The sequence below is a fragment of the Oratosquilla oratoria genome, unplaced genomic scaffold (assembly GCF_046742065.1).
Source record: "Oratosquilla oratoria isolate Oo_2021 unplaced genomic scaffold, ASM4674206v1 SCAFFOLD96, whole genome shotgun sequence".
NCBI classification, from domain to species: Eukaryota; Metazoa; Arthropoda; class Malacostraca; order Stomatopoda; family Squillidae; genus Oratosquilla; species Oratosquilla oratoria.
Window position 1 is genome coordinate 445180 of NW_027467760.1, and position 13800 is coordinate 458979.

General features: G+C 43.0%; 1 protein-coding gene across 2 annotated transcripts in view; it reads left to right on the forward strand.

Moving 5' to 3' along the window:
* The window catches only part of LOC143024141 (uncharacterized), a 139025-nt gene extending 126233 nt beyond the window's left edge, over positions 1-12792 (forward strand). The window contains exon 4 of one of the 2 annotated variants that reach the window (XR_012966266.1): positions 12427-12560. Coding sequence is in view for 1 of the 2 variants with exons in the window: in XM_076182927.1 (XP_076039042.1) it covers positions 12427-12587 (161 nt within the window). In the remaining variant the exon portion in view is untranslated. Of the gene's footprint in view, positions 1-12426 lie in introns of both variants that reach the window. The other variant, XM_076182927.1, reaches the window with a different exon arrangement.
* The last annotated feature ends 1008 nt before the right edge of the window (positions 12793-13800 follow it).

Sequence of the window (13800 nt, forward strand, 5' to 3'; positions counted from 1 at the left end):
CTCTGTATCTGGTATTTTCCCTTATCCACTTGAGTCATTGTGTATTCAATGGTCATGTCGAGCAGGACGTTGCCCCAGAGTTACTCTCCACCCTCCACTGTATTTTCCTCCCATCATATTTCTTTTGAATTAGTCACCCAAAATTACTGTTTCCTGTCCTTCAGTATATTAGTTAATTCATATTTTGTATCTAATAATGTTTTGGAGTGATCACTTTCTGTCCAGGACTGTGCTTTGGGGTGCACATACACCACTACAAATTTCTACTCTTCATATGTTTGCTTTCAACTATGATTATAATTGATTCTACATTATTTTTTCCTTCAGTTATGTTTGTTACATTTAAATCTTTACAAGTCAAAATTAATACTCCGCCACCCTGTTTATCCTTTGTTCTTTGTCCAGCAGTTGTATAAACCTTGTACAACAGTGTTGGGTGGTGGAGTACACTTTAATTTAGTTTCCACTATTCCCATGATGTCTGGATTTTCTAAGGCCAGGTAATCATTTAATTAATTCATTCCTGAAGTTATTCCATCTATATTGGTACATACATACATACATACATACATATACCAAGGCTTTTTCCCCCTTCCAAGGGAGGTAGCCAAAAAGGGAAAGGCATAAAAACACTCCCACCCATTTCATCCCTACATACACTCCACACCCCTCCCACCCTCCCTCTCATCTGAGCATCTATATTGGTATTATGGTAATTATGGTTTAATGATTCATGAGGAAGTCTGAGAACTTATTTGGTAACGTTCTCGGACTAATGGGTCTGAAATAAGGTTTAACTTGAAGGCTTCTGATGTGAAGATGTAAAGGAGTCCCTTGCCGTTGATTTTAAGTGGTCTGTCAGGAACCAAAGCTCTGGGTGATCTCCCGTTGACCTGATGATAGTGGCCTTATTCGGTGGGACTCTTGCGTGTTTGAAAAAAGCTCGAAGCCACGGGTTAACTTTTACTTTAAGTAATTTTTCAGTTTCCAGATTTATCAAACCAAAATTACTTCATAGATTTAATAAATAAAAGGGAGGGGAGTTTAATCATATCTTATTTAAAGTTACAATAGGCATAGTTCAAAGTTTTAGGGTAGGCACCTGAATCGAAAGAAAATAACACCTCGAGGGAAAGTTCCTGAACCGAGGTAAGCACTAATGTTCCCAATAATAATTACAACCACCCCGGCAACAAAAAGAAAGTTTGATAAATACAACACCTTCAAGGAAAATTTACAGTAACCTTTTAAGTGCTAGAGACCTTACTTAGTCTCTAGAATAGGGGTTCTCAATAGGGGTGAAATTCACCCCCAGGGGGGTAATTTTGGGGTTTCTGGGGGTGATTTGTGACCACAGTCAGTTTATGCGGTGAGGAAAGGAATTATAGGTTTTGGCCTATCTGGCCTGTCACCTGGGCTGGAATTATACTAATATGGGGAAAATATATACTAATTTGGAAAAAATAAAAGGGTTTTTAGTAATATTTGCATATTATTCAGAATGCACTTTTTGAATCAGGCAATCTTGGAAAGGAGGGGGGAATGACATTCAGACAAATGGTGAAAGGGGTGAATGAGCCAAGTAAGGCTGAGAACCCTTGCTCTAGAGGCTAGTGCAGTCTTATGAGAAGGTCTCAAAGAGGAAGGCTCTGGAGCAACAGTAGTTTTTCAAAGAAATAACCTCCAAGTTAGAGGCCTCTTCGAAGGGCTCCAACTCTCTAGGGGATTCATCCTCATGATGGGAATGTAACTCAGTATGGAGCTCCAGTGGGATTAAAAGTCTAATGTTGACTTTGATAGTTTCTATCGGGCTTAATGACGGAGACAGTATGCATCGCATGGTCTTGGTCAGGAAAGGTCTCAACAACACGAACTAAGGGCCAGAAGGGTCTGGTCTTAAAAGGCAGTTTCAAAAAAGCAATGTCACATTTTTCCCAGCTTTTTGAACTGGTACGCAGCTCTATCCCTTTCCCTTAAGCTGACCAAGTACTGTCAGCCATCATTTCTTAAATTCTTCATAAAAATAATCCCTATGGTCCATGACTAAGTTGAGAAGAGAAGGATAGTCTTCTGATTCCCATTCAGGGACTTGTTCCAAATCGCCAAACATCAAGACAACAAACTGTTATTTCAAGAACTGTCTAGTTTCTGCAACCGGGATTTATTGATAATGGGTGATTTCAATTTTACTGACATTGATTGGATGACCCTTGAACATGGCCATATAGGTAGTCGCTTGATTGATTTTCTTGGTGACAATTACTTACATATACCAAGGCTTTTTTCCCCCTTACAAGGGAGGTAGCCAAAAAGGGAAAGGCCTAAAATTTCCACCCAATCCATCCCTGAATACACTCCACACCCCTCCACCCTCCCTCTTATCTGAGCACCTCCTGGGTGACGGGTCATCCCTGCACCTTGTCCACTGCCCTGGGTCAGAAGCAGTGTCGCAAGACACAGCACATCCACACCAAAGCCGCTTCATTAAATCGGCAACCCCCCCTCTCCGTCCCCCATTGCATAAAAGGAGAGGACGGGGAGAAATCCCTTCGGGCTGCATCAAATTTTGCTCACACATACTACCTCACCACCCATCCCCCCGCCCATTCCACCTCATGCAATCACAACATCATCCATATGCAACCAATCTCCATTCACCCCTGTCCTCTCCCATCCTTCCTCAACAGAAAAGCCCCCTTCACCCCATCCATCCACCTCATCCTCGGATGTCTCCTCATGTTCACTCCCTCCACATCTGCCTTCCATACCTCTTTTACTAGTCTTTCTTCACTCATTCTTTCCATGTGTCCAAACCATCCTAATATTCTTTCATCAACCCTATCTCCCAGCTCCTTTTCCACCCCTGTTCTTCTCCTCACCCCCTCATTTCTCACTCTATCTAGCCTAGTAACCCCCATCATACTTCTCAGACACCTCATCTCAAACGCATTCAAACTCCTTCTCTCTGCTTCACTCAGAACTTATAATGTTGGTGAAAATGTTATCTATTAGTGTCTCGCTGGTTTTTGTTATTCGGGATTCAGGTTAGTTTATTTATAAAAGGAAACAAACCTAATGAAAAAAATCATATTGGTAAAGTACCTGGTTTGTTCATGTGTTATAATAAGTAAATCAATGTTAAAGTCACCACATAAATATATAGGGTCTTATTTTTTAGGGGGGATTAAGATTTCTTCAAGCATATTAGTAAACTCGTTAATATTAGAACAAGTATTTCTGTAAATACTTGTTATGGTGTTTCTTTTTGTTTGACTGTTAATCTCAACGGATATGCAATCAAATAAGTTTTCATATGAATTAGAGGATTGAATTAATAATTTGCACGACAGGGTGTTTTTGACATAGAGACTCCACCGCCTTTGTGGAGCTGATGATTAACGCTGTATGAAGTATAATCCGGTAAGAAATTAGCTAGACATCTGGGGTCAATCCATGTCTCGCTTATCACTGTCAAAATTTTTATTGAGTAACTTGAGAACAATTAATTTTCTGGTAATTGGCATTTAGGCTCCTGGCATTAAAGTGAATCAAAGTGAAACCATTAATCTCATGAAACTGTCAAATTGTGTAACACAGTAGTAATTGCAGTCTTTTGTTAGCTGTGAGTAAAAATTTAGTTTCAGGATCAATTGGGGTGTTACTTTGATTAAATATTGTAAATTCTTTATTATTTTGTCTTTGTACTTATTAATAGCGGTGTATACATCCGTGTTTTTTTTGCATTGAGGAATACAATATTTCAATTTCTGTGTTGGATAATGCATGAAAGGGAAACATTTTTTAACAATCTGAGCAGAACCAGTTTTTTCATTTATTATGGTTATTTTTGACAGTGTTGGAACATTTGCACACACAAAGTGAAGTAAATGATGACAGGTTGAACATTTCAGGTGACTCTTTGGGACAAAGCTTTCACAGGAAGAACAGGTATTTGTTTTTAGTTTTGTGTTGGTAGAAGTGATCATGGTTATGGTAAGACTTGAAGAATTAGCAGATCAAGAAGATAATCATGAAAAACTAGTTACAATTTAAAAGTCGGATAACTGATCAAGATTACTCACCGCTTTATTAAATCGTGGACACCGGATAACTTGGTGGACACTACGGGCGCACATGCGCCTCGTGGCCTCGACACTCCCAAAATTGGCCAAATTTTTTATACTAAATTTATAGTCTTGTATAGTAGTATGGTCTCAACTTCACCTGCTAGGGCCTGTTTTTTAAGTTGTGCATTTTTGCGAACGAGCCTAAATTCGAAATGAGGATTGCTAAAAACGTGCACTTACGAAAAATCGAAGTTCAAATTTCGCTCATCTCAGTGACGATGTTTACCACAAAATGAAGCCAAACATGGTATTCATTGAGCAAGCAAACCTTGTTCCAGGGCAACTGCATAAAAAGGCGGAAACTGTTTTCTCCCACCTGTTAAGGAGACGGGTAGGTCTTTCAATATTCACATGTTAATGAAAAGACTTCTGATTAATATCGTGATTCAATTCCAACAGTATGAAAAAAGTAATCGCTTAGCAGTGCCGGAGAAAATTTAGGAGTATTTGCTCGCCTGCAATTATATATATATAATATAACCTCCTAGGGCCCCTATCCACTGCTCGGCACAGCATGTGGTTACCTATAGTTGTACAGAAGTTGGATATTGCATATATTCACCTAGGGCCCTCACATGGGGGGGAGGGGCAATTTAGTCTGGACATCCCGCCTACAAGGCTGACAATTATGATAAAACAAGGTCAAAGGAGCCCTGAATATTTGACAGTATTATACGAATTTTGCATTGGAATAAACAGTGAATTTTTTCCCTTATCCTTTCTGCAGTAGGGACATTAAATACAAATTTTAAAATCCATTTCATTATTTTGCAAGCCAATAACCAAAACAGGCTGTAAGGTGAAAGAGATGGGAAATGGTTATGGGGGAGGTGGGGGTGTCACTGAAAACTTTGCCTAGGGGTGGCACTTAGGCATATAAGGGTCCTGCATACACCAAAGGCTCCCCATCCCCCTTACATGGGAGGTAGCCAGAAAACGAAGGCATAGAAATCACTCCCACCCATTCCAACCTCTACATACTCCACTCCCCTCTACCCTCTTCCCTCCCTCTTATTTGTGCACCTCCAGGATGACAGGTCATCCCTGTATCTTGTCCACTGCCCTTTACACTTTTCACTCGTAAACAATCTCCATACATCTCGATGTAAACACTTCATCAGTAGGTACACTCTACTCCTCTTCCTCCTCCTCCTCCTCTTCTTCCCCCTCCTCCTCTTCTTCCCCCTCCTCCTCCTCTTCTTCCCCCTCCTCCTCCTCTTCTTCCCCCTCCTCTTCCCCCTCCTCCTCTTCTTCCTATTCCTCCTCCTCGTTTTCTAGTTTCTCTTCTTCCTCGTTCTCCTAAAGCGTGTTCTTCTGATCATGTTTTTGTATTTATCCTTTTCGTTATTTTCCCCTTCTTTACTTTCTCCTCCCCTTTCTCCACCTCCTGCTCCACTTCTTCCTCTCTATTCTCCTCCTCCTCTTCTTGCGCTTTCTTCTCTTTCTCCACCTCTTCCTCCCCATCTTCTTCCTCTTTCTCCTCCTTTTCTTCCTTTTCTTCCTTCTACACTTGCACCTCCTCCTTATGCTCATCCTCCTCCTCTTCCTCTCCCTCCTCCTCCTACCCCTCCTCCTCTTTCTCATCTTCCTCCTCCTCTTCTTGCGCTTCCTCCTCCTTCTCCACCTCCACCTCTTCCTCCCCATCTTCTTCCTCTTTCTTCTCCTCCTCCTCTTCCTTTTCTTCCTTCTACTCTTGCACCTCCTCCTCAAGCTCATCCTCATCCTCTTCCTCTCCCTCATCCTCTTCCTCTCCCTCATCCTCCTACCTCTCCTCCTCCTCTTCTTACGCTTCCTCCTCCTTCTCCACCTCTTCCTCCCCATCTTCTTTCTTTCTTTCTTTCTCCTCCTTCTCTTCCTTTTCTTCCCTCTACTCTTGCACCTCCTCCTCATGCTCATGCTCATCCTCTTCCTCTTCCTCCTCCTCCTACCCCTCCTCCTCCTGTCCCGGAGTATCGTGCCATCCCTTCCACCCAACTTTCAAGGTTCACCTTAATGCGTGTGAGGGCGACCGACAGCTGGAGGCATATTTAGAGGACGAGAAGGAGGAGCGACAGGTGGGGTAGGAGGAGAAGAAAAAGAAGAAAAAGAAGAAGAAGGAGGAGGAGGAGGAAATAGAAGAGCCGAAAAAAAAATGTCAGGGAAGAAACAGGAAGATAAAAAAGTGGAGAAGGAGGAGGAAGAGGAGGAAGAGAAAAGACGAAGAAGAAGGAGGAGGAGGAAGAAAAGTAGGCGGAAAACCCTAAAAAAAATTATGACAGGAGAGAAACAGGAAGATGAAAAAAACTGAAGGAGGAAGAAGAGGAAGAGGAGGAGGTGGAGTAGATGAGGGGTTGGGGTAGTCATGCTAAACAGATATTTTGAGATCGTGGCATCCTTGCCCTCCATGGTCAATGCCAGCCCACTCCCTCCCTCCCTCCCCTCACTCTCTCCCTCCCTTCCCTCCCTCCCTCATTCTCTCCCGTCCCTCCCTCCCTTCCTTCCTACACCCCTCCCTCTTATTCTCCCTCCCTTCCTCCTTCCCTCCTTCCTTTTTTCCACCCCTCCCTCCCTCCCTCCCTTCTTCCTTCATCCGTCCCTCCCACTCTCCCACCCTCCTTCCCTCCTATTCTCCCTCCCTTCCTTCCTTCTTCCCTCCCTTCCTTCCTACGTCAATCCCCCTCCCTCCTATTCTCCCTCCCTTCCACCTTCCCTTCTTCCTCCTCTACCTCCCTTCCTATGCCCCTCCCTCCTACTCTCCCTCCCTACTCCTATTCCTTCTCCCTTTTTCCTTCCCTTCCTTCCTACGTTCCTCCTTCCCACTCTCCCTCTCTCCTTCCCTCCTTACCTCCCTCCCCTCCCACTCTCCTCCCCCCCCCTCCCCCAGCAAGAGAGTTCCACCCCTTGGTGTCACGCATTATCGTGTCGTCTCTTATAAGTGTCATCAATAAATACAGTATGTCTCTGCCATAATCAAGCCATTCCCGCTCATCACGGACTATTGATGGGACGGGTCGGGTGGGGTGGGTCGGGGAAATGGGAGAAGAAATGGGAAGCGGGGGAGGGGGGGCGGCAGAGAGGGTGATGGTGGAGATGGGAGGAGAGAAGGGGGAGGGGGAGGAGAGAAGGGGGAGGGGGAGGGGGAAGGGGAGGGCGAGGGCAAAAGTCATCTTATATCACTCACTAACCCCACAGTACTAAAAGAATATCTTCTATGTTTCTGTCGGACAAGCAGTTGTCACGGAGCCAGGCTGCCTAGGCAGAACGCTCAAAGATGTCATAGAGCCGGGCTGCCTAGGTAGAACGCTCTAAGATGTCATAGAGCCGGGCTGCCTAGGCAGAACGCTCAAAGATGTCATGGAGCCAGGCTGCCTAGGCAGAACGCTCCAAGATGTTATGGAGCCGGGCTGTCTAGGCAGAACGCTCAAAAATGTAATGGAGCCGGGCTGCCTAGTCAGAACGATCTAAGATATAATGGATCCGGGCTGTCTAAGCAGAACGCTCAAAGATGTAATGGAGCCGAGCTGCTTAGGCAGAACGCTCAAAGATGTCATGGAGCCGGGCAGAACGCTCAAAGATGTAATGGAGCCGAGCTGCCTAGGCAGAACGCTCAAAGATGTAATGGAGCCGAGCTGCCTGGGTAGAACGCTCAAAGATGTCATGGAGCCGGGCTATCAAGGCAGAACGCTTAAAGATGTAATGGAGCCAGGATGTCTAGGCAGAACGCTCAAAGATGTAATGGAGCCGAGCTGCCTGGGCAGAACGCTCAAAGATGTCATGGAGCCGGGCTGTCAAGGCAGAACGCTCAAAGATGTAATGGAGCCAGGCTGTCTAGGCAGAACGCTCAAAGATGTCATGGAGACGGGCTGTCTAGGCAGAACGCTCAAAGATGTAATGGAGAGGGGCTGCCTAGGGAGAACGCCCTAAGATGTAATGGAGCCGAGCTGCTTAGGCAGAACGCTCAAAGATGTCATGGAGCCGGGCTGTCTAGGCAGAACGCTTAAAGATGTCATGGAGCCGGGCTGTCTAGGCAGAACGCTCAAAGGTGTAATGGAGCCGGGCTGCTTAGGCAGAACGCTCAAAGATGTCATGGAGCCGAGCTGTCTAGGCAGAACGCTCAAAGATATCATGGAGCCGGGTTGTCTAGGCAGAACGCTCAAAGATGTCATGGAGCCGAGCTGCCTAGGCAGAACGCTCAAAGATATCATGAAGCCGGGCTGTCTAGGCAGAACGCTCAAAGATGTCACGGAGCCGGGCTGCCTAGACAGAATACTCAAAGATGTCATGGAGCCGGGCTGCCTAGACAGAATACTCAAAGATGTCATGGAGCCGGGCTGTCTAGGCAGAACGCACAAAGATGTAATGGAGACGGGCTGCCTAGTATAGGGAGAACGCTGTAAGATGTCATGGAGCCGGGCTGTCTAGGCAGAACGCTCAAAGATGTAATGGAGCCGGGCTGTCTAGGGAGAACGCTCTAAGATGTTATGGAGCCGGGCTGTCTAGGTAGAACGCTTTAAGATACCAACTTGTTAGCCTTTATTATGTTTACACAAGAAGGGCAGGAGACTGTTGGGTCCATAATGAGGTTGAATGTAGAGTGATTAATCGATAAGCAAACAAGAGAACAGAGACATAAATAATCAGGTAGATAAATAAGTAGATAAGTAATAGATACACCAGTAGATAAACAAATCAGTGTATAAACATATAAATGAATAAATGAATAGATAGATAAATAAAAAGTAGATAGATGAATAGTTAAATGAATAAATAGATATTCAAATAAATATATAAATAGATAAACCAATAAGTGAGTACAAACGAATGAATAAATAGATAAGGAAATGTATAGATAAATAGATAAACAATTATATATGTATACAAATAGTTAAGTGAATAGATAGGTAACCAAATAGATAACTAGACAAATGAAGATACATAGAGATACACATATAAACAAATAGTTCATTAAACCAAAAATATTGATATTTAAGTAATTGAATAAATAAATTAATAAACAAATGGCAAGTGAGTGGATAAGAAAATAAATAAGAAAATAATAAATAATTATATAGATGAGTATGCAAATAAATGAAGAAACAAAATGAACAGATGGATATGTAAACATGTAAGATAGATAAACAAACTGAATAATCAAGAGGTCCTAGAACATATTGCTCTGTTGTTTGTCTAAACAAGTCTTAAAACTTCAAAGTTTACGACTGTACATTCGATCGCACCCCTCCCCCCAAAAAAAAAAAAAACTCAATTGGCTCTTTGCGTGATGGTTGGTACTCTACCTTATTATTATTGCTGGCGCCAGGCGATTTTATTCATCTCCGTGGTATTGAGAGAGCAAAGGGTAACTTTGTTGGTACTTGATTATTACACTGTTTCAGGGCCTGAAAAAAAAACAGGGGAGAGAGAGAGAGTGAGAGAGAGGGAGAGAGAGAGAGAGAGAGAGAGAGAGAGAGAGAATTTGATGTCCCGTCTATCCAACCAGGCTTAGAAATAATTAATGATAAATACTAATAAAAAGAAGTGAATGTGGTGTGATAAGTATAATGACGTTTGTGTTTGTGAATGTATGTCGGTCTGGGGGTTGGTGGGGGGGTTTGGACAAAGTGCTTGTTTTCGAGGGGGGGATAGATGCTGCATGGTTGTTGTTGGGTCCTTATCTCTTAAACCCCGGAACAAAGTACAGGCTGTACCTCCTCGTGACCCCCCCCCCCTCCGCCTTCTGATAGGCCGTTTGTCTCCCTTGAAGACTTTCTGGGGCGAGTTTCTCTCTCCTTCCTCCCCTGCAGAGGCACTTATCTTTGAAGCCGAAGACTCGTTTTACACGTATCAACTTTTCGACGTGTGCCGTCCACGGCACGACGTCGTGCTATCGAATAACCATGGGTGTCTATGGACGCTTTCACACGTGGTTGTGCCGTGTTAAAGCGTCCATAGCCACCCATGGCTATTTGAGAGCACGACGTCGTGTCGTGAACGGCGCACGGCGAAAAGTCGATACGTGTAAAACGAGCCTAAAACTCTTCGTCATACTCTCTCTGGCACTACTCTTGCCCAGCCTTTTATTCATTAATTTTATTTCTTATCTAAACTTGTTCATCTCTTGTTCTTCTTTTCCCGGTTTCTGAAATATGCAAAGAAAGCAATGTCTGACGTAAGTAGTACATTCTTGTGGCGTATTGATCTATTTATGTAATCCGCTATTTACTAATTATCTGTTCAGGAATTCACGCAAATTCATATTTTCTCCTACTTATTTATCTTATTCATTTATCTTTACCTAATCTGTTTATTTTATCTGATTATATATTTACGTATTTACTATTGTGTTTGCTTATTTGTTTATATATTTATCTGTTTATTTAGTTACTTATTTCCTTATTACTTATTTGTTATTTACATTATTATAGTTTTTATTTATTAATTTATTATTATTATGATTTTTTCTCATCCGACCTAGGTATGGACCAAAAGGTCTTCTGTCGGCATGCTCCGCCTTTGTACTCCTTTGTAATCCTTCATTTGTCTATATATCTATTTATGTATATATATCAAATATGAGAGAGTGATAGGTGGGGAAGGGTAAATGAAGATGGGCTTTTAGAATACGTCCTAACGTTTCGGTCACTATGACCTTCTTCAGAGGACTCTAAATATATCAAATATGTATTTATGTGTCAAGTTTTTCTTTATGTGTCCTCCTTATAAAACCAAAGGTATTTTGTCTGTAATTTTTTTCACTTAAGTTAATCACAAAAATATGCTTATATATGTATGCGTTATGCGTATGGATATATTTATATGTGTATGCGTGTATTTATGTATGTGTGCATGAGTGAACACTTGTGAGTGTATGAGTTAAGGAGTTCGGGTGTATGAGTTATTGATTGCACAGGTTTTATACAGTTGCTACTTTAGAAACGCCTCTATACGGACCAGAGTCACACAGAATGCTTAATTCCTACTATTCCTCCGTTGTGCTATCCTTCTTATCCTAAGCGCAAACTGAGTCACAGGCGACGTAGGCGACAGAGGCTACGCAGCCGACGCAGGTGACGCAGAACAGAGCAAAGGCAGACTTCCTGTTTGAACTTCTCTCTCACTTAAAATGCTGAGGTCGTACATTTAGAAGCTTTTCGAGTGAAAGAGAAGCTCAAATTGTACTTCAATTCAGCAACAGGAAGTCTGCCTTTGCTCTGTGCTGTGTCGCCTGTGCTGTGTCGCCTGTGTCTCTTCTTTATCATCACCTCTATGACTCCACCTCTTTGACGCCAAGGATAGAAGCGCTGGCGACTCATAAGCGACGAAATACAGTAGTGTGATTGCTTCTGTAAGCATACTGTATTACAAAGGCGGAGCATGCCGACAGGAGACCTTTTGGTCCATATCTTGGTCGGATGCGAAAAAAAAATCATGATAATAATAAATGAATAAATAAAAACTACAATAACTTAAATAACAAATACAATACATAAATAAATGCATAGGTATAGTTAAATAATAAACAAACAGGTAAATAGAAAATGGTGTTTATCTACATGATTTTTAAAGCTTCAAACTGCATCCATCAAGTTAGATTAACTTAAGTGTTCTAGGGAACACTGTAAATATCCTATCTATTCTTGATTCAATTAATTAATTTCTAGCTCTGTAAGCTATGGGTATAGATTACCTTGTGAGGACGGAGATTTTTTTTATTACAACGTTTCACTTGCTACAGATTTATCAAGAACATAGACAAACCTGTAACAAGCAAAACGTCGTATTAATAAAGGCGCATAAGGACATAAGAATGAAGGAGACTGGAAGAGACCATAAGGCCTACACTAGGCAGTTCTATGTCCATCCTCATATGGTGTTTACCTTTTTACTGGCTACGTGGCCAGTCACCCTGTCTACCAGCAACTGAGTATGGGGGATATATAGTTTACTGGTATTTGTGTTCTAGTTCTAAGAAGGTGGGTTAACACAGTCCCCCTTCCCTCCACTGTACCCAGAGAAGGAGCGGATGTTGGGTGGACTGCTGCGTGTGTATGTGTGTGTGCGCGCGCGCACGTCAACGTCTATATTTATTTACGTGTACATGTATATATATCTTTGTAAGTTATGATTTTGTGCCCGGGATAATATGTTGGCGTCTATTCTTGTGATTGGCACCGCGGGTGCCAAAAGACACTCATCGCTCGGGACTCTAGTCCTGGCACTCGGAGCCAGGCTGACCTCGTCAGGTGTCACGGCGCTACGCGACGGATTGACCTCGGTTGCGCCTCAGCATCCCTTGACTGATCTTGACACTTCTTGACAGATGGACCTCTTCTGGCACTCCTCCTAGACAAATTGACTTCGATGGACAGACCTCGACGGTGCGACTTGATTCAAGAGATAGACAAATTGACTTCAACAGTGCTACGGCAATGGTCGATGGACGGACCCTCGACGGTGCTTCGAATTGATTCAAGAAATTGACCTCGTCTGTGACCTCTTGAGGACTGGACCTCGGGACCTCATTGACCATGGGCATCGTTTGGTACTCCATAGGGAGGTGGTGGCGGTGCTGTGACTGAAGAAGAAGAAGAAGAAGAGGAAGAAGAAGAAGAAGAAGAAGAAGAAGAGCGAGGTTCTACTTCTCGATGCAGACTCCAATCTAGACTCCAAATAAACAATACTGCGACGGACAATTTCATTCACCCGGGACGAGAACCCAAATAATAAGTCAATTCACGTTCCTGTCACAACATAAATGGCTGTGATGCTCCCGTTTCAGTGACATAGTAAATTTACTCTTATGTCACTCCCTTCTGTCACGGCGCCCGACCGTTCTACGGTCTGTGTGTGGAACCACAGCCCACCACAGCCAACCACACCTACCACAGACCCCAGACCACTTGCCGCTTCATCGCTGTTACGTCACGAAAGTGGATCAAAGCCCTAATGTTTACCGTGAAAGCAAACACTCAGAGGAACGTGTGTGTATATGTCTGTTTGTGTGTGTGTGTGTGTATGCGTATGTGTGTGTATGTGTGTGTGTGTGTGAATTGTGTTTGTGTATCTGTATGAGTGTGTGTGTGTGTATCTGTATGAGTGTGTATGTGTGAGTGTGTGTGTATGTGTGAGTGAGTGTGTGTGTGTGTGTGTGTGTGTGTGTGTGTGTGTGTATGGGTGCGTACGTGTGTGTTTGTATGAGTGCGTATGTGTGTGTGTGTGAGTGTGTGCTGTGTGTCTGTATGAGTGTGTATATAAATATATATGTGTGTGTGTATGTGTGTGTGCGTGTGTGTGTGTTTATGCGTAAGTATGTATGTATGTGTGAATTGTGTGTGTGTGTGTGTGTTTATTCGTAGGTATATATGTGTGTGTGTGCATTTTGTTTGTGTGTGTGTGCATTTTGTTTGTTTGTGTGTATGTGTGTATGTTTATGCGTAAGTGTGTGAGTGTGTGTGAATTGTGTTTGTGTGTGTGTGTGTGTGTGTGTATGTTTATGCGTAAATATGTATGTGTGTGTGCATTTTGTGTGTGTGTGTTTATGCGTAAGTGTGTGTGTGTGCGGATTGTGTTTGTGTGTGCGTGTGTGTGTGTGTGCGTTTATGGGTAAGTATGTATGTGTGTGTGCATTGTGTTTGTGTGTGTGTGTGTGTATGTGTTAGTGAATTGTGTTTGTGTATGTGTGTGTTCATGTGTG